This window comes from Dermacentor andersoni, chromosome 3, assembly GCF_023375885.2.
Source record: "Dermacentor andersoni chromosome 3, qqDerAnde1_hic_scaffold, whole genome shotgun sequence".
Classification (NCBI taxonomy): Eukaryota; Metazoa; Arthropoda; class Arachnida; order Ixodida; family Ixodidae; genus Dermacentor; species Dermacentor andersoni.
In genome coordinates this window covers 17258083-17284410 of record NC_092816.1, presented here as the reverse complement: position 1 = coordinate 17284410, position 26328 = coordinate 17258083, and the positions used below count along the sequence as shown (strand labels likewise).

Genomic DNA, 26328 nt, shown 5'->3' with positions numbered 1-26328 from the left:
AAATGTGGTAATGCAAAAAAAAACATATTTAGATAGCTAACCTTTTGCAATAAAACATACATGTACAATACCGTATTTACTTGAATCTAGGCTGACCCCGATTCAAGCAGACACCCTAAAGTCCGAAGCCAACAAAAAAATATATATATATTACCTCGAATGTATGCCGAACAAAAAAAGCGAGAACAGCGTTCACAAAATGCAAACAGCATTTATTGAATCTGAACGTGCAGAGCTCATTCAACGTTGTCGTCGCTGCTAGACTCGTCACTGTGTTCCTTGTCACTGTCACCTTCAAACAGTGCACTATCTTTGGTACCGTCAAGCGTATTAGATATGCTGTACTTTTTAAAAGCTCGAAGATCAAAGTACCTGGCGGCATGTCATCCCACGCTGCAGCTACCCAGCCCGCCAGCTGCGATAGCGATGTACATTTGATGCGGCCCGTTGCCATTAGCATGTGGTCTTCGTCAGTCAACCAGTCCATGTAATATTTCTGCAGACTATCCTTGAAAGGTTTGTTGATGCAGACATCAAGCGGCTGCAACTGGCCCGTCATGCAGCCTGGTATGACAGCGAGGTCCGTGTTCGCTTGGGCGATCGCAGCCTTCACGTTGTCGGTCATGTGCCCACGATAAGAGCCGACAACAAGGAGCGAGTTCTTTGTCAAAACGACTCCTGTACGCAGTCGCCACACAATCTTAACCCACTCTTCCACCATCGCACCTGTCATCCACCCGTTCTCATTTGCCCGCACAATTACATTTCTTGGGAAAGTTTGTCGAGCAGGCAGTGTCTTCCTTTTAAATATCATATAAGAAGGGAGTTTATGTCCATCAGATGTGCAGCACAGCATCACAGTTGCGCGCTGCTCCTCGTAGCCCGCAGAGCGCACCTTCACCTCCTTGGCACCCTTTTCATTCACAGTGTACGCCACTGGCGTATCAAAATACACAGCCATCTGGTCGGCGTTGCCGATTTGCCCAAGGTTGTAGCCTGCCGCTTCTCTCTTTCGCAGCACGTAGCACTGAAAAGCTATCAGCTTTTCTTCGAAATCGCCTGGCAGCTTCTGGGTGATTGAAGTGCGATGTCTGAGGCTGAAGCCGAAGCGCTTCATGAATTTCTGAAGCCAGCCCCGGCTGGCTTTGAAATCCTTTGGCGTTGGGCCTCGCTTCCTCGAAAGTCCCCTAGCTTTCGCTTGGAGCACTTCTGTTGTCACTGGAAGGGCAGCTGCTCTCTGCGTCCGAACAAAGTCGGCCAAAACTGTCTCCACTTCGTAGTGACGGCCTTTCTTTGGTCCGCTAAGTGCCATCCTCGTTGCGGTGCATGCAAAAAGCTGCTGTCGTTGTCCTCTCCAACGACGAATGTTTTTCTCGTCGGCGCCGAAGTCCCACCTGGCTTGAAGGTTCGACGATGCCTCTGCAGCTATCACAACTTTTCGCTTGAAAGGAGATGCCACTGTAGTGGCATCTCCTGCTTGGTGCCTTCGCGATAACACCACGCCGCACGCCGATACGGCCGACACGACACAGGTCAAAATGGCGACCTCGCTTGTCTACAGTTGGCTACTGGCACGGCTAGTAGAAGCTGCGATACTGACTTTTCTAGATGGCACTAGCTATGCACCATATTCAGCAGTTTCAATGAAAAAGTGGCGCGTTTTTTAATATCCTCGAATCTAAGCCAACCCTAGAGTTTGGAATACGATTATTTGAAAAAGAACTATCCGCCTAGATTGGAATAAATACGATATTTGCAAGCAATTTTTTTTTTTTTTTTGCACTTTACTCATCTTCGTTTCTTTATGCTTCACTCTTCATCAGAATCACTAAACCTGTCGTCCAGGTCGCTGGCTACTTCCACATCGTGCTCCCACAACTGGTCGTCCTTGCTGCTGCCCAGCGCATTTGTGATTCCAGTCTTCTTGAAACTCTTTGAGATCAAGTCAACCGGCAGCGAAGATCCATGCATTCAAGATCCAGGAGCACACCATCTTGACAGACGGCTTCTTAATCTTGGTGATCGGCGTCGGGGTGTGTACAAGCAGTGCACATTGTCTTTAAATGGCTTGTTCACACAAACACCAAGGGGCTGCAGCACCGAAGTGAGTCTGCCCAAAATGATGGCGATCTCGGTGTGCAGCTCCTTTAGTTCCCGGCTTACGTCCTCTCCCAAGTGGCTGCGAGAACTGTCGAGCGTGAGGAGAGATGGGAGAAGCAGGGCGCCAGGTCGCTATTCCCAGGCAGTCCAGAACCAATCAGCCATTGGGTCGGCTGACATTCATCCTTTCTCTTGGGCTTGTACATGTATGCCGGCTGGGAAGTTGGCCTTCGGCACAGTTTTCTTTTAAAGATAACGTACGGTGGCAACTTCCCACTGTCTACCGCGATAGCCAGCATTACTGTGAAATGCTGCTTCTCGGCGCCTGTCGTTTTGATGAGCACACTGCGAGCTCCTCTTTCATTGACCGTCGTGCTCATCAGCATGTGAAAGTTGATGGCCGTCTTGTCGGCGTTCCCCATTTGCAAGATAATAAACTCTCAGTCCTGCCCCAGGCATATTACAAACTTGTGAAAGTCCACCATCTTCTTTACGTAGCAAGGAGGCAGTCGCTGACAAAGTGATGTCCGCCTCCTCAAGCACAGTTCGTTGTGCCGCATAAGGCGTGTTGTCCACTCATTACTCGCTTCGAAAGCGGTGGTTACGGTGCCGTGCTTCCAGGCTGTGGCTTATGTGTGCATCCTGATCACCTCGTGCTAAACGACACAGCCTTCCTTTCGCAGGTCCCGGACATATTCTAGGGCCTCTTCTTCCACACCAAGAAACTTCCCGGTCTTCGGTCCCCTAAAGGAAAGCCGCTTCCGATTCATAGCACGCAGCTTGTCATGCTGCTTCCACCAGTAACGCACGTGGACTTCCGACCATTTCGAAGTGCCTACCGGCAGCACGATTCCCATGCTCAACTGCATACACCACAGCCTGTAGAAACCGGCCAATTGTCAGTTCATCTCATCGCCCACAGCAAAATGCAATACAGGCAAAATGAGCAGCTGACAAAGCTGTCATGAAATGGAAATGGCTCCCCCCCCCCCCTCCCCCAAAGAAAAAAGAAGACTGGCTAGAACCTGCGCCACTGTCTAGCATTGTTTTGATTGGCAGTCTCCGCATGCTCACGCCGCCGTGCTGGCACCGCCGGCTCCTTAATGTTTCGTATTTGCAAGGAACGACTGTTGGCTTGCATTGGCAGTTTCATGATCATCGCTCGCTGTGTGCTTGTATGCCGCGATGTCTCTATACTCGCACCGTTTGTGAATCCTGCTATGACGCACGTATATTCCAAAAGAAAGTACATGCCGTGCACGGGTAAAAAGGAAACCAAACAAAAAACCGGTGTGCGGCAGGAGGCGGGGGTGAGTGACCGAAGGGGGTCAGTATATAGTAAAAAGAAAAAAGAGCTCTACAGCGAGGAGGCACTGATCGGCTGCTGCTCCCGTTGCCATGACATCAGCCGGATCGAATGAAGTGGAAGATCTACAGCGCGGCAATTCACGGGATTGTAGGGGAATAAAGCTAGGGGTGCGTTTATTACGCTGAAGAAAAAAAATCTAAATTTGGGGGACTTAAGTTAGGGGTGTGTTCATTATGCGAGTGCGTTCATTACGTGAGAAAATACGGTACTACTGTACATGTACTCAAATATTAGTTTGCTACAATATTCAGTTGTGTTGTATTAAACAAACACAACTTTACATTTTTGAAAAATCTTCATACGCAAGAGTACATGGACAAAAAATACTGGGCGAACAGAAAGACAGGACAGTGCTTCTGGCAGAACAGATAGAAGCGCTGTCCCATCCATTTTCTGTTGCCTCGTACAAAAAGTGCCTGTTTGCTCATCAAGATCTTTCAAAAATGAATATCACCAACTAGCCTGACTTAAAATCTTCGTAAAACTATACCTGCCTTGGCATCTGCCAGTGGGTTTGATGTGCGCACGAGTCCAAGCACATTGTGGGTGTTCACTCACCTGTCCTTGTGACGATGGCAAAGAGCAGGCCGTGGTCGTATGGGAATGAAAAAAACAATGTGTTTTGCGCAGGGCCTATTCGTTCCATGTGAGTGCCGAGGGTCAGATGCAGCCTGTGCCATTCCCGCCAGATGCACTGATAGGGGCAGGCATTCCACGGCACGCACGGCAGATCAACACACTGGCCCATGGAGAGGTGGTGTGTGCTGTCACCATCAGCAATCCAACCAAATATGTCTACACAGGGGGCAAGGTATGTGGTTTTCACTCAGTTGTGCTGTATTACTACTGCATTCACCAGATTCTAAAACGCCTCCAAATGTAACATGCACACAATTTTTGTGTGCTTAAAGTGAGAAAATAAAAGTGCTCCTGAATGCAACATGCCGCTAATTTATAAAAGAAAATTATAGCATGTCTCCCAAGTTTGCAATCAGAAAAATATTTAGTCATGCAGAATTTACCTTCACAAATAGAATTTCTTTTTTTATGAGCTTTAATAACGAAAGCTGCACGTCGTCGTCGTCGCCATTTGTACTTCACTGGCCACGGATACCAAGCACACGGGCAGTATTCTCGAGCGATCGCTTTTAGAGATGGCACTATCGCTTTTGTGAGACTCTCTATCAGAATTGTCGAAGCATGCATCCAATGGTGTCCAGCAGCATTCTTGGCACTGTGCGCAGATAATGATTAGAATTTTAGGAATTTTAGGACCCATTTTTTCGGGAGAAAGGTGCATGCTAAACTCGGGTAAATATGGTATTTGTGTGCAGTAATGGGGATTTTATTCAATTTTCTTTAGAGAGACATCATTTGAAAGTTTGCACACTGCCATCTTCTACGCTGTATTAAAGTTAATTTTGCACAGCAGGAATCTTTAATATCTCACACACCTTTCTAGAACTCGTAGTACTACACACTAGCACACTTATAAGGCACATTGCAGAAAACATTATTCTTCAGAAATTTCCCGGAAGGGTTGAGTGATCACAGAGATAGAGGCTAATCAAACGTTATGCGAGAATGTCACAAGGAGGCAGGTAATCTTTATGCACTGGGATTTTCTTCACAGCCTCAACTGGTGTCGACAATCTTCACATTCTTTGTTTACTATAAGAAGTTGTACCACATGCCCTTCCTCTCCAGTTATGTAGTTTGTTTTTTGTGTGTGTGTTTTTTTTTTAAACAAGGCACAGAAGCATTCTTCACTGTTTCACAAGGGGCAGTGGCACATGGGTGGAGTGAATTTAGTGGCAGCCACTGCACGAGCCAGAAAGTTAAGTAGGGTGAACGTGACACAAAGCTGTCAAATAGATAAACACAGATGTGGAGGTGCATGCACGAGTGCCTTGAAAAGTATAAATAGAAGTACTACACTTGTCGACAATCTTTCTGTGGCAGTGAAGGAAAAGCTATACAGGCAAAGCGCTCGTATGAGAGTGCTTGCCAAATAGTAGTGTCAGTCTCATTTATGTGTGTTTAAGCCCAGGAACAGAAAACAACCGTCTTACTTCAGCACACATATTTAAATAAGGCATAAAATGCAGAACTCAATGTCAAATGTGCATTTTGCTTTGATTTGCTTCTTCGCATTTTAGCCAATGAGAAACTGTCACAAGTGGAAGCAGCACTGATTCAGTGTCCACTCCAAGAAACTTACAAAAAGTGCAGTCAAACTCTACTGGACGACTTACCTATAGTCGGCTACAACTTTAGAAAAAAGGGGGTGTTTACTCCTCCGAGGCGGAGGCACACGAGCACCCACCAATGGGCGCGCACTCTGGACTAACGTCATCAGCCGGACGGCCGGTGAGCCCACTGACGGAGAAGATGGCCGCCCGCGCTTCGAACTGGGCGAGATCGCGTCAGCTGTGTGCTTCAGCCCTTCGTCAGAGTGAATTCCAGAACTGTCTGTGATGGTCTATCATGGCGGAAATATTATTGCGAGCTTACGATGCGGCATTTGTGCCACGTGCGTTTATGTTAAGCCGTGATCCGGCGAAGGAACATTGCAGCGAGAATCGCTGGCGCTGCGCTACGCTTTGCCTGAAAACAGGATCCCACAGCGACTGTTACGAACACACACCCTGCGTGTTTTTTTTCCATGTTGTTTTATTTCGCTCCCGAGTGAAGTTACAACGAGAAACATTTTCCAAAGACTGGTGCCTACTGTTAGCGGCTGGTGTGTTCGTGTAGTGTGTCGCTGCGTTTTTCGTCGGACGGGGTGAAGTGATGGAGCAAAACCATTCTCAGGAGAAATCAGAAAAGTGTGTGCGCATGAAACAAACCTACGAGTGTCTCAACAGAAAATATTTGCAGAAGAAGCCTTCAACGCAAAGATATGTCGCCGTCAACTTAGCATGAACGATCATTGTCAGCAGTGAGATAGCCGAGCTCTAGCGATGGTGTTCGAGCGTTGTGTAGCACCGTCAATTGATTGCTCTCCACCAGTGCTCACTGCACGTGCAAGCTGTAGAATGCGTGCTGTGAAATTGTGAAAACACAAAACCAAAAAAATATAAATTTTATGCTATTTAAAACCAAGAGTATTTATTTAAAACGAATGAAGCATTTTTGCACCTTTCTGCCTCGACCGTATTCTCGCCCCAGGTTTGTAATGGTTGCGATAAATGCATTGTTTTATATAAGTACTTTTTCAATAGCAATTGATTCATTTTAAGCTTGGAAAACGTACATGTAGCCATGTACATGTAAACAAGCGCAAAAGACAGGCATAGCTGCTCATTCTACTTTTATCACTTGCAATGACGCTAAAAAGCAGACGACAGGCAGTGTAGTAGAAGGCACGGGGTTATTTTTCTGTTGCTATCCGGCATCAGCTGTAGCACGAGAGCTCTACTAAACCAGTCATCAAAATGCAAAAGTCTTTATTTATACCGAGAATTACGCGTTTCAGGAGCACAATTTTTCGAGCGGGACTATGTTAGTCGTGGAGGCAATCGGCTGTCGCACTTCGGTCATCTGGGCGGGGCCTCCGCTTTTTTCTAAAGTTGTATCCGACTATAGCACAGTAACTCATATGCAGAAGTTTGCTACTGTAGCTTTTGCTTCATTGCCACGGAAACTTATCTGCAAATATAGATAAATATTTATGCCCATTGATCTATCACCTAGGTAGCCTTCATATAAGCTATGGTGTGCCCCTCCAGAACCTGTCCCTGCAGCTTGTCAGTACCTCTGGATGTTTGGTGGTACGGTGAAGTACCACATCATGCACACTCTAAACAGCGATCCCCAGCTTGTCCTCACAGCCACTTCTGGCTGTGCCATTGTCGCAAGCATCACGTTGAAGCATGCACCTGTTTTGACAAGCACATTGTGAACATTTCTTTCCTCGACCGTCCTGCTCATCGACATGTCAAAGTTTATCGGTGTCTCATCAGTGTTTCCGTTCTGTGAGCAGATAAACCCTATGTCCCGTAGCAGGCGTATAACTCGAGTTAAGGCACATCACACTCATCGAAATCCAAGGCAGGCAGAAAAGCGAGCCACAGACACACAAATTCGACACTATGCCCTACTATGACCACTCTGCCGATAAGTGCCGGCCACCCTTTCACTTATGGCATCTTCGGCTGGCCATTTCTGAGTGCTCTAGACCGCTCTCTTGAGCGTCGTTGTTGTCTTCGGCTGGTCGGAAGAGAGTGCGTGCCTTGCGTTCGGCTGGTTCTTTTTGATTGCGCTCCTCCCTCTTTGAGCGCTCGGAGGCACTCCGAGCCCTGTCCTCGGAGCAGTCGTCGAGATTGAGAGCATTTCCAGCAACGTCATCACAACACAGCACGACGGTCCACCGTAATGTAGGCAACGCAGGCCCATGCGTGCTGTCGTCTCAATGAGGACGAGTGCGTTCATTACACGAGTAAATACAGTAATTATGTACTGTAGGAGATCCCACGCTTACCATGTAAGAAAGCCAGACGTACAAGCTCTTAAAAAGAACTGAAGTATCAGCACACTGCATTGGGGAAACAGTGATGTCTTGCAATGTGCAGTGCTTACAATGTATTCAAGGCAGCACATTACGTGCTACTGAATGTTCATTTATCTTAGAGTAAAGCTTGCTCCTTCCTAGTTGCTGAAAACTGTTTGTACAGTCTTGGTTTATTGCCACTTGCAAACGAACCATGGTGCTCTCTGCAGGGCTGCGTCAAGGTCTGGGACATCAGCCAGCCAGGCTCCAAAAGTCCTGTCTCTCAGCTGGATTGCCTGGTAAGGAGTTTCATAAAGAGGCTTTTATGGATGGGTGTAGGAATGGCACACATGTATATTAAACACTCCTCTCTTAGTAGGAGTTCTTGCATTCAGCTGGAGTGCACTGGCAGATATGTAGTGTGTGTGTTTTCTTTTCCTGTGTCCTTCTGTCAAACTGAGGCCACAGTGCTATCATTCTATCTAATGAAGGGAATCAGTCAACTCATAGATTATGTACCGTCGCCGATGATGATGTACCAGTCGTACAAACGAAAAAGGTGGCCTACTCGCAGTGTCGTGCACAAAGAAAGAAATAAATCAGCTGCTGGATTGTCTTGACATGGCTTACTAAGCTGAGACCGGAACTGTTGTAGCCACTCTATCAAACCATGCAGAAATGATGATGAGTGGGGATTTGCAGTAGCACCACTTCGTGGGGCAGCAAGGAGGCTCTGTTCAAAACAAAAATAGCGTTGAGCAAGTCTAACCATGCACCGGTCGTAGTCGGTGCATTTGTGCTCTCGATCGAGTTTGTTCAAGGAGTGTCTGAAAAATCAGACGACAGGTTGCAAGGTGTCCGAACTTTCGGCAGTAGTTATACATTATGGTCTATGGGGAGAATGGCGGTGCCGCAAAGCAGACCGAATAATCGAGCATGTCCGAATTTTTGGAGTCCGAAAAATCAGTCGGCGACTGTATTTAATTTCTTCACTTGATGAAATTATTTGCCAACACCATCTCCTTTCCTTACCTTGCCATTTGCTCAGTTATTATAATCACTGGTTATTATTAAAAGCATTTCATGACCTGGTCCTTTCCAGTTTATTATAATTATTGCTTAAATGTCAACAACTCATTAATCAACTAATTAATCTATGCTACTCTTCCTGTCTGATAACACTACCTGGATCGGTTTTCTTGCCATTACTTGCTTCTAACAGTGACTGTTCAGTCTTCTTTTTTTGGGAAGTGGCATCAGAATTCGTAGAAGCACCAGCACTCATACAGGCATTGTGTATTTAAGGCATGAAGCGGTCGTGAATACATATATACTAGAAAAAATCTACAAGGTCTGCACAGCAATCACAATCTTTGATAAAAATGCTTATGAACAAGGCATCAAGCCAAAAACCAACATCTCTACATGTTTTATTTATCGTATACCTACAAGAAGCATTCAGAATACTGGAGTGGAAAGTTGAGGTATTAGAACTAGCAGCCTCAAAAAACTTGATTTCCACACGAGATTGTCCTTTTCGGCGATTTGGGAGGTTGCTTACTACAACTGACCAAGGGCTGGTAGGTAATGGTAGGTAGGCTGAAGAAATTCACAGACAATTACGATACTCCCTAACGAAAACTTTGAGTGGTGCTCTCTACGTTGTCTTTTTTTTTTTTTTTTCATTTCACGATATACAGTCTACCCTCGGTACAACAGACTTCCGGATATAATGGACCATATTACAACGGACTATCGGATACAGCGCATGAAATTAGCGGCATTTTTTTTTTTCAAAATCGGGTGTACAAAACATACTTTTGCCGTGTCAACATGGGATGACAACTGACTTGCGAGGGTCAGCCGACGATTGTGGCTCAATATCACGTGCGAGTAGGCAAACGCGCCATCTTCTATCACGCTCGAGGCACGGGGAGGGTGGGGGGAGGCGAGGAAGAGTGGCGTTCTACTTCGATGGCTGCTGCTTCCAGCGCGGCCATCTTGTAGCCATCGTTGACTCAGAGTCCGTTTTGTGCGGCACTACGCTTTCTCGCCATACCCTCCTCCTCCACTTTCCGCATCATGTTTACACTTCACCCCCGTACTCCGTTTTCCTCCTTGCACTCTGTTCACCTTAGCCGTCTTTCATCTCCCACTACGCTCCGCGCTAGCTGTTTCATCCTTTGCTGTGTTCATTCACTCATCTACAAAGGACGCTTGCCGCAAGAACGGGTGCCTATGAGCTGCGCTCTAAATGAACAATAAAAAAAAATGATGTTTATTGGTCTTTGCTCTGGTGTGGGAACAGGAGTTTATGATAGGTGCTGGAAGTGGTCAGTAAGCACATATAACTATCCCAAATTGTTGTGGCACTTTCTTTAATAGTGGTTAAGCTGAGAAAGTTTATTGCTAAAATTCCCAGCATCAGTGGGTACAAGTCAGCCGTGCTGCAATGCTAAAGGAAGTGCAGCAAAGCTGACTGCAGTGTCTGTCATCTTCTAGAAGATGTTATTAATTAGTTTATCTTTGCTTATCACTTTTTGAATCTTAATTAATTCTGTACACACACATTTTCTGCACACAGTGATGTTTCTGTCTTGTGTTGCAGCAAAGGGACAACTACATCCGCTCTTGCAAGCTTCTTCCTGATGGACGGACGCTCATAGTTGGCGGTGAAGCCAGCACTATCTCCATCTGGGATTTAGCAGCAGTGAGTGACTGGTACTCTGTTGAATAGTCTGTTTACCTGGTAGGTTTGCTCGAGTCAACAGAATGAATGTTTGAAGACAACTTGCAACAAAGACTTCAGTGGGACATGCTAAAAATAACAGAACACAAAAAGAGTTTCGAGGTACATAAGGTACATGATCACTTTTACATGCCAACATATAAATAAACTAATGTTCTAAAGTTCCATACTTCCGCCGGCTGGCCTTTGGTGACGCTTAACGGTACCCACAAACTGATCAGGAGCATCGGCGCCTGCATGTCAGTAGCCTCATCCCTCTGTCAGCGGTAGTATGTCCGTGTCCCGTGTCGCACCTGCTGTAACGTTAAAGACAATGTCGCTCGGTACTTATAGGGCTCTGGCAAATAAGCAGCCGTGCCAGCTGGTGTTCACGCCACACCAGAGCACCTTCCTTTGGCCAGCGATCGGGAACGGGACTGGCTTTAGCCAGCAGCAGCGTGTCCACAGCCAGTGTCGGAAGCACTGGTGTATCAATAGCTTTCGGGTCGCTCGGAACTAGCAATGGTTCTGGAGGAGGAGATTGGAGCGTTGCCGACCCTGACCCTCGGACAGGATGTTTGCAGTTGACCACGGTTCTTGGGTGAGACCCAGTGTGGTACACCAAGACCATTGTATCTTTCAAGAACCCTACGCCTCTGTCATCTCATTCGCTGATGCACATGTCCGTCTGCCAAGATTGCTTCCATCGGCTTTTGTTGTTCCTCTTACTCAGTCCTTCAAATATCACTTGTCGCTTCTACAACAAAATATAGTGGGTACCGACACACAAAACTACCAAGCTTTGTGGTGTCTACATTTTTCGAGGGTGAAAGCAGGCATCTTAGTGTCTCAACAGCACTACACAAAGCATAGGTGGTTTGTTCTTTCAATTTGTGTACAACACTCTGCTATTTTGTTTTCGTATTTGCACAGCAAAGCAGACAAAAAAAAAAATTTCTTACGCTACCGTATTTACACGATTGTAAGTCGACCCCTTTTTTTAAGTTTGGAAGTCTGAAGTTGGGGGGTCGACTTACAATCGAAACCGAAACATGGCCCCGCCAAAATAAGCGATACCAACGGGAGCTACAACGTAGTTAGAATTTTATGTTTGCTCTATGGCCCTAGCCGTATTTTTTCGCTATCCCGCGTGTTTGTTCGCTTTTCGGAAGAGTTTTTCAACATTTTTGAGAGTTTTACAGTGCATGCAACACTCATGGGGGGGGTGTCGATCGTTGATGGAAGCACTGCTGTTCCCATTTGCGGCGGCACCCTCCGAACGGCGGCGCTTGCGGGGAGTATCGGTAGTTCATGGAAGAGCAGACACCGCTCGCTGGTTTCTCTTTCTCTGTTTGAAGGCATTGGTATTGGCATGGTATTGGTTTGACGCGTTCCACTTGACTGCCGGCTACGTGCTACTTCTATGCTTCCCCAGTCGTCATGAGTGCTCCAGGCCCACTAATCGTTCGGCACTCATTCACAGCAGCGTTCAAGAGGGCTGCCATCCTTTACGCCGAAGAAACAAATCACTGCACAGCGGGCCGCAATTTCGATGTTTCTAAACGGGTGGTGCGAGAGTGGCGACTGCAGCGAAGCGAAATTTTCACCTGTGACGACAAGTGAGAAATTTCCCACGTGCCAAAGTCTGGATGCTTTCCGGAGCTGTAGGCTAAGCTTGTGGCGTACGTCGCTGAAATCCGTGATCGTTCCCTGCCAGTGAAGTGCGACGTGGTCATGAAACAAGCCCGGACCTTCGCCTTAATTTTAAGGTTCTGCTCCGCTGTGTGTACAACGAGTGGCTGGCGGCAGAAGACTGCGAAATTACGCCAACCAGACCTGTCAAAAGAGCCTCCCTGACGGCTGCGTGTAGTTGGGTGCATTTGGCGTGGGCTGCTGTTCTGCAAGATGTCCTGGTGCGGTCGTTTGCCAAATTTGAAATTTCGCTGGACCACGACGCGCTGTGGGACCGCAGCAACGATGACGATGGCAGCACTAGTGAAGACGAGTAGCCCAGTGACCATGTCAGCTACTAATAAATTTTCGTTATCGAATGCGCCCTCGGGTATGCTCTCATATCTTTTTTTTTTTTTTTTTTCGGTCACGCGATATGGGGGGGTCGACTTACATTCGAGTAGACTTACAATCGTGTAAATACGGTATGTGGATGGTACTACAGGACAAGAAAGGAAACGGGACAAACACTAAGCCATGATTCTACGCAGCTACATACTACACAGCTGTACCATTGCAATGCTTATGCATCCATTAACAGCTAAAATACACAAAAGAAAAAGGAAGGACATGCTTTAGAGCCACCCTGAGCATTTTCTACTTGCCACATCTCACCCTGTAAAATTTCCTCCATTTATACTGAATGTGGTTTTGCCAAAACAGCGCCTGTATTAAAAGCAAGTATCCCTCTAGTTGCACCCACTTATAATGGCCACACTTTGAACCAACACTCAATTAGTACAAAGAGCTTTTCTTGATTGCCCACTAAATCTTGCAAGTAGAGTTAAACCTCCATATAACAAAGTAGGCAAAATTGGCAGATTGCTTCGTTATATCGAAATTCAACCTTTTATGCAAATAAGTACAGTCGCCGATCGATTTTTTCTAACTAGGAAAGGTGCTGCAGAATTTTCCGAGCTATCAGGCAGTCTAAAAAAGTAAACTTGAATTAGAAAACAATTTATTTTCATGAATTTGGGAGTCGGCGACGAACTATACGTTTTCATGCCATGTCGGCAATGTCTTCACATCAGCCCTACCATTAAGTGAAGCCAACCACACTTTTGCGTGCACTCCATCCAAGGAACTGGGATCATGAAAAGCTCCGGCAGCGGGGAGGAATACTTTGTCTGCCTCTTGCTCCAACGATTCAAGAAACTCCCAATACTAAACGCACGGGAAGACAGGGAACATGATGCCAGGCCATCTCTGCAAGCCCACTCTCTGCACATGCCACAGATTACCTCTAAAGCTGGGCTGTGTATGTGCTCAGCCGAGCCCCCTCAGAGCCATGTGCAGCCACAGCCTAGACGCCCAGCAGAAATTGCAAAGTGCCAACTTAGCCCCTCCCCCATCGCCCATCCCTTGCAGGCGCTTGATCGTGTTACCGCAGTCAGCGAGCTCCTCTCATCTTTCCCTTTGCTGCAGCGGAAAGGAGGCACTTGTGAAGCCACCATCTTTCTTGTTCCACCCTCGCATACTTTCACTCGCACCTAGCACCTAAAGCACGAAGTGCGAGGGCTGCGATAGGATTTTATGGCACTTGGGTTTTATAGGGAACATGATGGGCTCCACTTCAGCCATCACTGCCCAGCCCTGATTTGAGAGATGCGTTCGCAAGGAGTCGTTTGTATTTCAATCATTTGACCATCTGGATCCGCCGAAGTTTCCATTTATTGTCTGGGCATTCCTTTGCGGCAGAAGAGAAATTTCATTGTATTGAAATCGCATACACACTTTGTCCTACTGAGGTTCTAAATAACATGGGGTTCTGTGGACCAGAAGTTATGAAAAGTCAAATACTTGTTATATTGAAGTTCGTTATATCAAGGTTTAACTGTATTATTTATTAGTTCACTCATTTATCACAATGTGTGTTCTACATGTTGAAAGAGCTGCAGCAAAATCCTTTCTTTATGTTGTTCTCTTTTCCGATTCACATCCATACTTTGGTATCACTGGGGCTGTAGCTATTCTTTTGCTTTCTGGTCAATTTATGAACTTCATTTCTTGCCTATTTTACCACTGCCACTTTGCTTTATGTCTCAGCTTCTTTGGTGCCTAACCATGCTAACTTGAACTGTTGCAGCCAACCCCACGCATCAAGGCTGAGCTGACCTCGAATGCTCCAGCATGCTATGCACTCGCCATCAGCCCCGACTCCAAGGTGTGCTTCAGCTGCTGCTCAGATGGAAACATTGCTGTCTGGGACCTCCACAACCAAACCCTTGTCAGGTGCACACTCTTTCCACTTGTCTTTTAGCAGTAGCTGCTGACTGTGCCTTGGCTTTACTGGCACATGGAGGAGTGATCCCTCAGTGAGAGCACATTAGAGTAATGCCGTAGTCACTACAGCCGTTGGCACGTCTAAAATGCAAGCAAAGCTTCTCCCCAAAACACATGATGTTCTTGCCCTTAATACCTTTACTCTTCAAGATATAATTCATAAAAGATTACACTGCCATCTACAGTTCATCAACTGTAGAAGGCTGGTGAAGCGGGCAAGTTGGAAGTTATCCATCGTGAATGGTGTGGAGATGAACGAGGACAACAGGGAGAACAAATGGCAAGCAGTGTTGATCAACTGATAATTTCTTTGGAAAGCAATGTAATATAAACACAACAATCTTGAAACTAGGAAAATGTGCAGGTTTTCTTAACAAAAAGATAAATTATGAGCCATAAATGAATGCTATTTCATCTTTTGACTGCATTACCAATGCCTGTCTAGTGTATGTGCCTTCAAGTTTTACATTGTTATACCGTATTTACTCGACTCTAATGCGCACTTTTTTTCCGCTAAAACGGGTCCAAAACTTGCGTGCGTGTTAGAATCGAGTACGACCCTAAATCTGCGTTACTATATCGCCATCGGCATTTCAAAATGGCCACCTCGTGCCTGCTTCGAGCCTAGCTGCCGTAGCTTTCTCCATGTGCTACAGTACGGGTGCTTAGGCAATGTTTCCTTTGGCTTAGGTTAGTGCACTGTCCGTCTTCTCGTTTTCTGCATTTGCTCTGTCAGCATAGAAGTGCTGACTGCAAAGACATGCCGAGTTCATCGCGTTGCCGCAATTAAAAGGAAAGCGATCATGTGTGCGGAGACGGACGGAAATCTGGCCGCATCATGGGCATTCGGAGTTCCCGAAACTTGTGTGCAGGACTGGCGCAAACAGGAGAGGCATTCTACACCGGCTGTTGCTACGTATGGTGCGGCCGCGCAGCCCCCATCTTGAAAGCGATCTGTGATGGAGGCAAGAGTCTATGCATCTAGGTGCTCCGCGCTGTGTTCTCATTGCTTAGTTCGCGTTGAAGCGAGAGGCCGCACAAAGGTCAATTCCCTCGCTCCTGCTACCACACTTCCTCACTCCAGCAATTTGATAAAGAGTTTCCAGGGTCATTGAGTGAGACATGTTCGTGTTTGCTTGTGTGCGTATGGCACCATGCTTGTTAATTTAGCTACTAAGTGAATGTTTAAAAGTTTATACGGCCGATAAAACTACTATCCTTACTTTTCATATAGCTGTCTATTAATTTGCTATCGTAATCTATGCTTCGCCTTTCGGGAGAAACTGCTACTTTCTTTATTTATCGCAACTTTGGTGCATTGGGAGTAAACCTTTGTTTTTTCCAAATAAGAGAAGGTTGTATTTCTGTGTGAAAGAATGAGGTGCACGGTACTGTAAAGGACTTTTCTTTTTTTAGGTCATGGCAAAAGGGTACACGTTACAATCGAGTAAATATGGTATGCTTCAGCACAATCATTGTACAGTCAAGTGCAAAACCATTGCATTCTACTAGTGCCGACATATTGGGCAGAAACTTGTAGGTTAACAAAGAAGATTGAGAAGTTAAAGACTGTCCAACGAGTGATTGAATGAAGAATGTTAGGCATAATGTTGAGAGACAGTAAGACTGTGGTGTGGGATGGTTGTGTAGGGGGTGGGGGGAATGACTGACTCAGCAGACTGAAGTGAGGACTTGGAACTCTTTTTCTGTGACAGTTGACGACCCTACCAAGCTTATGTCTGGTCATGTAGCTTGGTTGTAATCCTCTCACACACGGAGACACACAATGGTCACCATGCAGTTAATGTTTATGTTGAGCTGTCCATTACAGTTTCCTTAATGTAGCACAGTGCATAAGGACCAGTAGTTGAGTGAATGGCCTGTTTTTCTGTTAAACACGCAGGCAGTTCCAGGGCCACACAGATGGGGCCAGCTGTATTGACATCTCGAGTGACGGCACTAAGCTCTGGACAGGTGGTCTGGACAACACTGTGCGCTCCTGGGACCTCCGAGAGGTGAGCATTGGCTTGTTAATAATTTGTACTCAGATGCAGCATTTTTGGTTTGAAGTGGTTGTTAGATGCAGGCAAAGTTCATCAGTGGATTAAGATGCCTGTGAACATGCGAGCACAAATATTATTGCGCTGCATGCCGCAAGGGAATTTACATTCTCGTGTCAAAAGCAGCGTCTCACTCCCACAATGTCGTCGTACATTATCGCAAGCAGCTTGACCCACAACAGCTATTGGCTGCTTTCACGATCGCGAGAACATTCTCAGATATACAATTATTGCTCATTTAAGTTAAATAAATGAAAAATATATATGTCTGTGATCTCAGAAAGACAGAGGAGCCGTTTCATCTTTGCAACGCCAGTCTAAACATGACAGTTCCGCATTACTACGTCTGCTGTGCGTGGCCTCCAAAATGAAAAGTGCAGCATAGATATTGCGGGGGCCATGGGGCACCGCCACAGGCAGTCTCGTATTGAACCTTTGGGTGGGGCCAGTAGGGCATTGCTCCCTTGCCACCTCCCCTGTATAGCTTCCAGTGCACTAGTGGAAATGAAAGGAGACAGAAAACCACCTGATCGGTCCAATAACTACATCTAACCTAGCTCGTGCTTGAAGGATTAAAAATTTTTGCAGCAGGAGATTTGCGTCGAAACGTAATTTAATAGTGATGTCATTCTATGATTAGTTAAAAAAGTGTTTCTGGGCTCCTCTAAAGGGAACACTCAAATGAGCTCCGCTCGCTTTGCTGGCGCCCTAGCTGCAAGTGGCAGTGGAAGTGAAGCCAGTGCACTGCACAGGTGTGTCGAAAGAAGTCTGAGCTACCAACCCTAAGTAATCATCGTCTGCTGTAAATCTAGGCGATTGGACTCTTGCGAGACGGGAAAATTTGAACATGCTCCACACACAAGTGTTCGCTTTAACTGTTGACCACCTCTGTGCACTCATAAGGGCAAGTGCTAAGAAGATTTTATTCTTTTGTTTGTTTTTCTTCCTTTTTGTTTGTGTGCATTCTAACTGTGGCAGCATGTTATGCCTGCCGCCTTATATCTGAAGCTTTCACTATGACGTAGAAATTGGCATTGATACCAAATGAATTGGTGTTACACACGTTCAAATCAAGGACTTAGCAAATTATTATTTTCAGTTTCTGTAAAACTTAATCTAAGTATGCTCATCTTGAATGCACCATTATAGTAAGTGTCGCTCTTTTTTTTTTTTTTGTGCCCTTTTGGCCAGAAAACATAGAAGTGTGTAATAACAATATGCAAACCATGTTAAAAGATGATGTTGAGTTGGTGCTGCTCAAAGCCAGTGCTCTGCCAGGTTGTTCCACCTAATGCCAGATAAAGTAGTGCACTTTGTAATGTTTGACAGCTATGGCATAGCCCGTTTAGTTGAACATATACTAATTTTCAATCTCCCATAAAAGCTGCACACTGTGGTGTTGTTGCTAACCAGTGAATGATCTGTGGTGTACATGGTGAATGCAGGGGCGGCAGCTGCAGCAGCATGATTTCACCTCGCAGATCTTCTCTCTGGGCTACTGCCCAACAGGAGAATGGCTAGCTGTAGGGTAAGCTCCAATTCACTCTGCTTTAAATGCTCTACACAGCACTCCACTGTAGTTGATGAAACACTTCTGTTTTCTTCTGCAAGCCAATCTTCATCATTATGCAGTGTCTGGCTGCTATCACTTATTATAGAACAACAGACATCAGGAACCACTCTTTCAATTTATACACACCGTCCATGTATCACCTATGCTTTATGGGAAGCCCTTGTAAAGAAGCACAGGGAGCTCTTGCAATAGCCATTGTTATAAGTGTTGCATTTAGTGTTGCAGCTTTTATGAAGAACCATGCGGAGGGTTTAGATGTCACCATTGGACTTATGATTGCAGTAAAAGAAAACTTCAGAGAATAAAAAGAAAAGGTTGAAATTACTGCGTCTTTGCAGTAAATTGTTCATAAGAACTTATGAACAGCAAAGTAAAATAGCTACAATTTAATGTTGCTTGGGCATGTGTATAAAATATGCAGCTGAATTTACTGTGCCAGAACACAGGTTGTTGTTGCAAATTCGCAAAACTTTCGGGGATAGATGAGGCATTGAATAAAAATATAGTGTGTCTTATCACCTCATCAGGACATAAACATTCATTAATTCATTTTACCCTCATGCAAACACAGCTTTACAGAAGGGAGGGAAGTGCAGAAATATAAAGATGCCAAGCACGACAAAAATAACAAATGTATATACATGTACAGACACATACGTATGAGCATGCAATTTTCAAAGTTCGCACAACTCAAAAGAATTCAATTGCAATCCAAAGTGTGGTCCGCAAGCAAGAAAAAGAAATAACATTCACTTCATGCATCATTACTAAAATAACTGTGGAACGAGGAACAAAACAAGTTATAGTCTGAAATGGAAACAATATCTGAAAGAAGGTGGTTCCACTCTTTGGACGTGTGTGTGTGCTTTGCACGTGTGCAGACAAGTAGCAATGTGTACTTTATGATGGCGATCTAAGCAGGCCAAACAATAAAATGGAGGCTCCAATGAACTGACCTTTAAAAAATGGATGATGGTATATCTTGTGAAAAAGAGTAGGACGAAATTCTTTGCGGCGTGTTACTAGTTGCTGCTAGGAAAGGTTAGCTTTCATTGGTGTGACACTGCAGTGCACGTTATCCTGTATCATTCCAAGAGAGGATTAGTGAACTGGGCGATTTGGTACTGTTCCTGTTGGAAGGATAATGTATAGTCTTCCCTCTTCCCTTCATTCCACCTCAGTTATAGTGCTGCCCTTTAAACACTTTTCTAACTAATCATTCTCACAGTTAACAGACATCATCTCGCAAATCTCATGCTGCATAATTTTTTTAATCGTTCAACTGTAAATGGAGTTATTTCACCAATACCTGGCTTTCTCTCTCTTATTGTCTACACTAGCGTGTTGGAAACTATGCAGCAAAGAAGCCAAATGTTGAGTGTTACGGTGGTGAAAGGGCTCGTCGTGGCACCCTGTGGTGGCCAGAGTAGACTAGGCCACGCAGTGCACTAGTGCCATTATGGAAGCCACGCATAGTAGAAGCCACTATGCGCCATGCAAAGATGAAATATTTTTTTGTGTTTTCAAGACTGCAGGCATATGTATTTTTTATTTATTTAACTCAAAATTAGTAATCCTGTATTACCGTATTTACTCGCATAATGATCGCACTTTTTTGTCAGAAAAATTGACGCAAATTCATGGGTGCGATCATTACGCGGGTTGAATTTCCCGCGAGAAAAAAAATTTTTTTTTTTTTTCCTCCCGCGTTTGCTGCGGGATGCGGGTACGGGACACCAAAACAAAAATGGCGGCCGGCAGAGCAAGCCGAACGCGCCGAACGCGATCTTTTTTTTTTCTTCTCGTGAGTACATTACGTGCATTGAAACAGTTTCTTCCGTATCAGTGATGAATAATATCGTTAATATCGGCAAGTTTGCGGCAATAACGTAGCCATGTCCAATTTGAGGGGACAGAAACAGAGATGGGCAGGCTTAGCTGCCAGTGACATAGAAACACATGGCCGGCGTGCTGCGGAAACTGCGGCATCTGTCTTCACTATTATCCTAACACGGCACGTTTCCGCTAAGGGTAGGCGAATATCTTAGCTGTGTTAAAAGCGTCGGCGTATGAATAGGGTACACTTTTAACGTATCAGTGTAAACGTGGCTACTATGATTGCCGCGCGCGATTTGTTGCGTGCTCACGAGTGCAGATGAAAAGAATCGAAAGGCGCCTTTTTTGTTTTTGTTGACCACAACCATTATAAAGCCTACCCATAATAAAGGCAAGTTTGGTTGTACGTCTTTTTGCCATGGAAGTGCGGAAAGTGATGAAAGTAATGAAATGAGGCATCTACTTAAGAATGTTTGGTGCGTGCAGACGAGTCGTTCGCGTAGCATTCGACAGATGGTAAGCGCGATCATTATTAGCTAGACTTGGCACACGACATATCGCTGCGGCAAGTTCAGGGTGCGATCATTACACGGGAAATAAAAAAAATCGAATTTTGATGACAAAATTCAGGGGTGCGATCATTACGCGAGTGCGATCATTATGCGAGTAAATACGGTACTGAGAATGCTCTTGCAATCACAAAATCTTCTGGCGTTGGTGGGTTCAGCTGCTTTCAATGATGCTGCATGACGGTATTGCAGAAGCGAGAGCAACCGATTTTTTGTTGCGTTTGACAGGAGTTGTAAATTCCCTGCTGCATGCAGTCCAGTGATCTTACGCTCACATGTTCATAGCAGCCCCTTACGACTGATCGGTTTCCTTTCTTTATTTTTTAAAAAAGTGTTTCAGGGCCTTTAATTCAGGGCCCCTTTAATTGCGACAGAAAATAATCTGAGATGGAGTATGCATACTCTGGTTTAGGTCACACAAGTGTTTTAAACATTGTTAGTTTCACAGCTACAGGAGCACAACTACAGTTACAATGGAAGTAACCTAACGTACAGTTACTGTTGTTAAAAACGTAGTTAATGTGATGTTTCCAGCTCGGATCAGATATTATACGAGTTCCCAGGTACTTATAAGATCTAACAGCAGCGTTTCTGGCACCGTGCCAAGCTCGTCTGTGCAGAGTGCCAGGAACATTCTCAACCGCATATTTCGATAAGTCTGTTGTGGAGTCGCATAAAATTTAATGAAAGTGATAGCAGTATCTCTAAAGTGATCGCTCAAGAATGCCGCCATGCGTGCTTGGTATCTGTGGCTCATGAAGCGCAAATGGCGATGACAACATGCCGCTTTTATTATGAAAGCTCACTTAAGTAAGGTTCCCTTCTGTGAAGGCAAATTGTACAAGTCCTCCGAAAAGTGAGTGCACATTAGGTTCGGGGGCATGTTAGAATGTATAATTACGGTACACCATTCAATTTCTACTTTAGTGCACCGCATTAAAGGCACCAAGATGTTAGTGGCCACATATCCAATAAAAAATTTTTAATAATATCGCACTGTTTATAATCTAGTTAACGTGAGACCCATTACTATGTGAACGCATAAGACTTTACATTTGTTAGTGTTAAAATTCGTTTACCTTGTTTTGCACCAAGCAACCCTAGTGATGCAAGCTTGCAAAGAATTAACGCCAAGGTTATTTGTTATATTGTGATAAACAATGCAGTCATCTGCAAAGAGGTGAATTGAGGAAGTTGCACAATCTGGTAAAACATTAATATAAATGAGGAAAAGCAATTACCAACTGGTTAAAGAAAAAGGAGAAGACAGAAGGTGTTTGAGAAGATGGCTTGTCATTATGAGGCGTATGAACTGTTCTTGAATGCACAAATAAATGCACAAATGATATAGTAGGAATGAGACATTTTACGTGTTAAGTCCTTTTAGAGTTCACATCCCTGGAAGCTGTGCTGAGGAAGCTATACCACAAATCCTCATTCTGTTTTTCATTGGTGCTTTCGCTGATTTTTGGTCTGCTAAGGCATAGTTTGGGAACTGAATGGCATTGCAGTTTTCTGTGAATGTACAGATGCTTACTGCTGACTTGACCGTTTCCACTGAATGCAGCATGGAGAGCAGCAATGTGGAAGTTCTGCACTGCAGCAAGCCAGACAAGTACCAGCTCCACCTGCATGAGAGCTGTGTCCTGTCACTCAAGTTTGCCTCGTGCGGCAAGTGGTTTGTCTCAACGGGCAAGGACAATCTGCTGAATGCCTGGAGGACACCCTACGGTGCTTCCATTTTCCAGGTAAATTCTGCAAATGTAACTAGTGAGCATTGTTGATGATGGAATAAGTATAATATATTAATAAAGTGCAGTTGATCTTAGCAGAGACTTATTACTGCATTCTGCAATGTTGTATCATTCAACACACTACCTAAACTGAGTGAAATTTCTGAGTGAAAATATTCTAACCAGGGGCTTTTAGTTTGATTGCATGCACAAAAGAACGCTATATTTCTCAAGCAACTCCTCATTGTATGAATCATTGATAAATATTACAGAAACACGTTTTTATCTTGGTTAAAGGGGTAGTTTTATGCTCCAGTCATTGGAGTAAAGAAAGAGCTTCCCGTCAAAGCCCGTTTGTGAATATGGGGGTTAAACCACTTCATCTAAGCAATGTGATTATGAATTCTGCAAGTAAAGTATTGGTGCAGCTGCCATTGAAACAAGGGCTTTACATAGGGGGGAATCGAAAGAAGCTTCTGTCCCGTGTGGGGCCTAATCCAGCCAACAAGATGGAAAAAGATATTCCTAATACTTTTTGCTGTTCCCTGTTCCTTTCATCTTGGTCTGAACTCTGTCTTCTATTCTCTCATTTCATGTGCTTCCAGTCCAAGGAGTCCTCATCAGTGCTCAGCTGTGACATTTCTTCTGATGACAAATACATTGTCACTGGCTCAGGAGACAAGAAGGCTACTGTGTACGAAGTAATCTACTGAACTGGTCAGAAGCTCCTCTCTACCAGGAAGCCAGAAGCTGTCACATGTGTGTGCGTGTGGTTGTGCGTGTGTGGTAAGCCTCAGTGTGCGTGGGGATGACTTTTTTATGTGGCTCCTCTGGTATAGCCATGTTCCCCTGACAGCTATGACTGGTGGCTCGTCAATGAGGAGAAAACAACTTTAAAGGACTTCCAGTTTGACCTCTCCTGTTGTGGCCTCGCCTTGTAGTGTGAAAGCTGTTGTACCCTGTGCTAGCTGCCCGTCTGCCAGAAGTGGTGACATGCTTTGGCTCACCGCGACTTTCCGCTTTGGTGGCAAGGAAACCTGCGGACATTGTGCACCAGACTTTGCCAGCAGTATTGTTGGCAGAACGCCTCACTGTGCCAGTACATGTGCATCCGTGAAATTTGAACATTCGCCTATCACACCTCTCTCGTGAGTAATGCACTCATTTAGTGCCATTAGGAACTCATTGCAAGTCAGCACTGCTGCACCCTGCGGGCACATGTGTCAAGGTACTGACAGGCAGGCAAGAGGTTGTGTTGCAGAACATTCCGGTGACTACAGTGTGAGCCTGCAAAAAAGAAATGTACCTCACAGATATAATTCCTTTATCTCATATTGGAATGGCCGGTGGATATGTGCGCACACATCCACGTTTTGATTGCCTTCTCAATCTCTCCTTTTTGCTATCTGAACATGGACTCGGTGAATCTCCCTGTTATACTTGTTCTCCCTCGCTTTGTCCTCGTTATTGCCGTCATGGAAAGTAAGTAAGCCTATGACTGGGGGGGAGGGATGCTGAGCATTCACATCACCATTTAAAGCCATCTCCTGACTGCTTTGCAGGCCAGTCTTCCCATCAGGATGACATATGCCTCTGGAATCATAGCTATGCACAAAAGTTGCCCTGTGACATAACTAAGCTCAGGAAACATTCCATTTTGCTTCCAACAAGTTTCGTGCAAGCCAGCTGCAAGTGCCATTCACTGCAGTGCCGTGGATCCAGTGGCCTAACCTTCCCGAGGTTCTGCAGACAGTCTGTCTCACCTGTTAGGCCATCCTTGTGTACAAAGATATGCTGGCAGGTGCCAGTGTTGTCATCCTAGTACAATAAACTGTTCCATTAAAAACCCCTAGCCAGGTACCCTATTGCCTCTATATGTCAAAAATGCCTTCAACTGTTACAGTGACTATAGCGTTGCGCTAAGTACATGTGGTAGCGGTTTCATTCCCAGTGCCGGCAGCCACATTCCTGTGAGCGAGGAATGCTAAAGCACTTGTTGACATGGAATTGGATCACATTAAAAAAACCCATCAGTCAAACTGAATTCAGAGCCCTCTTCTAGAGTCTCAGTGTTGCTTAGGATATTGAACTCTGCAAATCAATTAATCAAATGCGACTTCAATTGGAGTGGAAGTTTGATTTATCATGAGTGTGACTTGCTAGAAGTGCACTTATCTCTGGGAAGCAGTTTCCGTCTTTCTTTTAGTTCGCTGACAAATTTGGCTTAGCAGTGTTTTGATATGTCTACTGACAGTAAAATGAGAGCAAATAAACGTAAAAGGGACCATCAAGTTCAACCTGGCAGCTTCTGTAGGCTTTCTTTAAGGTAGAGAGGTTATGCGAGTTAAGCATAACTTCTACCAGAAAATTGTTAATTCATCAAATGATATGAATTGCATCACATATTGAACTTCAGATACAACCTAGGATGTTTTCACAACTATTCTGCAACAAAAACTGCCTTAAAACATTAAAATACTATGAAATTCATGATACTGCACTAGTATGCTAGTTATTTAGGATGGGGTGCAAAATTCAATAAAGGAAAGCTTGTCCTGCATTTCTCTTATAATAATAAACCTTTTCTCCCAAATAAATGCAAATTCACTATTCAAAATAATGTCATCAGCCTAAACTGATTTTTCTGTCCCGTTCCCCCAGCCTCTACTGCCGCCTTTCGATGGCAAGTCCCGTCTTAGCTGTCCTTTTTTCCCTTTAATGCGAAATATTTGCTTCCAATGGCGGCCAATCAAGGCTGAGCAGTTGAGGATTCCATGTCAAATGACCCTAACTATGGGCCCTGTGCATTTTATACATTGTTCATGCACCATACCCATGAATGAATACTAGCTCACTCAGATTTTGGTCTCCATACTACACATTCACGAGACCATGTGTCATTTGGCAACAAACACAATTGGTTTTGTGCACAAGTAATGAACCAAGTAGTCTAGTGATGTCAGGATTAACAGGTTATGCCCAGCATTGGGTCTTTACTAGCTAAATTAATTGACATAGTATCCTTTTCTGTGTGCCACTTCATGCTTCACACAACACTTTTTTTTTCCACACTGTGCTCTATTGCAGTTGTTTTACCAGTGATATTCATAAAGGTCTCTTATCTTTGATAAGTGGTTAATGAAGGATGTGGCACTGATTAATCCACAGTATTTTGTTTAAATTGTTCACCTCACTATTTCATTGCTGTCTTCATTTACAATACTGCTCCCATCTCGTATTAGAATGCGTTGCGCTCCGTGGTGATGCACGCTGTGCGCCTTAGTTAAGTGGCGCCGTGCCTACAGCCGAGTCAATTTTTCCCCTATCCCTTGAATAATCTTGCGCCTTCGGCAGAGCCCGCACTTGCGTTCTGGAGAGATCTCGTTTCGCGCTTTCCAGCAGAGCAGAACTGCAAGTATCTAAAAAAGCTGAAATGAAAGAGTATAGAAGCGGGAACGGGCGAGTGGCAGGAAAACGTGATAACGTTATGGTGCCTCGTTCCAAGCTTTGGATCCCGCTAGCGTATTCCTCACTGGGCGCGTAGCGCGGTCCAATTCCGCCGCTTAATTTTCGTAGCTAGCTGCTGCTGCTGCCAGCGGAGTAGAGAAATTCCGCTTTACCCGGCTCTCCACCCGCTCCCGTCGCGGCGCCGTCTCTAATCGCATTGGCGCTCTCCCTCCTTTCCTCATTCCCAATTTATGTGCCTCCCGCGCCCGGCCTATCCCATTTTCATCCGCCTTTCTTCTTTTCGCTGTAGCTGGCTCCCTGCCTCGGCTACGTTATTCGGGTCTCCTCCCCTGCCGCGCGCGCCTTCCCGTTTTCTTGTCGCAGTGTAGAAGCGGGGTGCGATC

The 26328-nt window shown here is 45.1% G+C and overlaps 1 protein-coding gene across 2 annotated transcripts in view; it reads left to right on the top strand.

Moving 5' to 3' along the window:
• Positions 1-24774, top strand: part of LOC126520314 (transducin-like enhancer protein 4) — a 62558-nt gene extending 37784 nt beyond the window's left edge. For both annotated transcript variants that reach the window (XM_050169279.2, XM_050169275.3), the window contains exons 13-20: positions 4100-4280; positions 8192-8260; positions 10570-10671; positions 14510-14655; positions 16610-16721; positions 18212-18294; positions 22312-22492; positions 23083-24774. In XM_050169279.2, coding sequence (XP_050025236.1) covers positions 4100-4280; positions 8192-8260; positions 10570-10671; positions 14510-14655; positions 16610-16721; positions 18212-18294; positions 22312-22492; positions 23083-23190 — 982 coding nt within the window. In that variant the 3' untranslated portion in view covers positions 23191-24774. The remainder of the gene's footprint in view (positions 1-4099; positions 4281-8191; positions 8261-10569; positions 10672-14509; positions 14656-16609; positions 16722-18211; positions 18295-22311; positions 22493-23082) is intronic.
• Positions 24775-26328: the final 1554 nt, after the last annotated feature.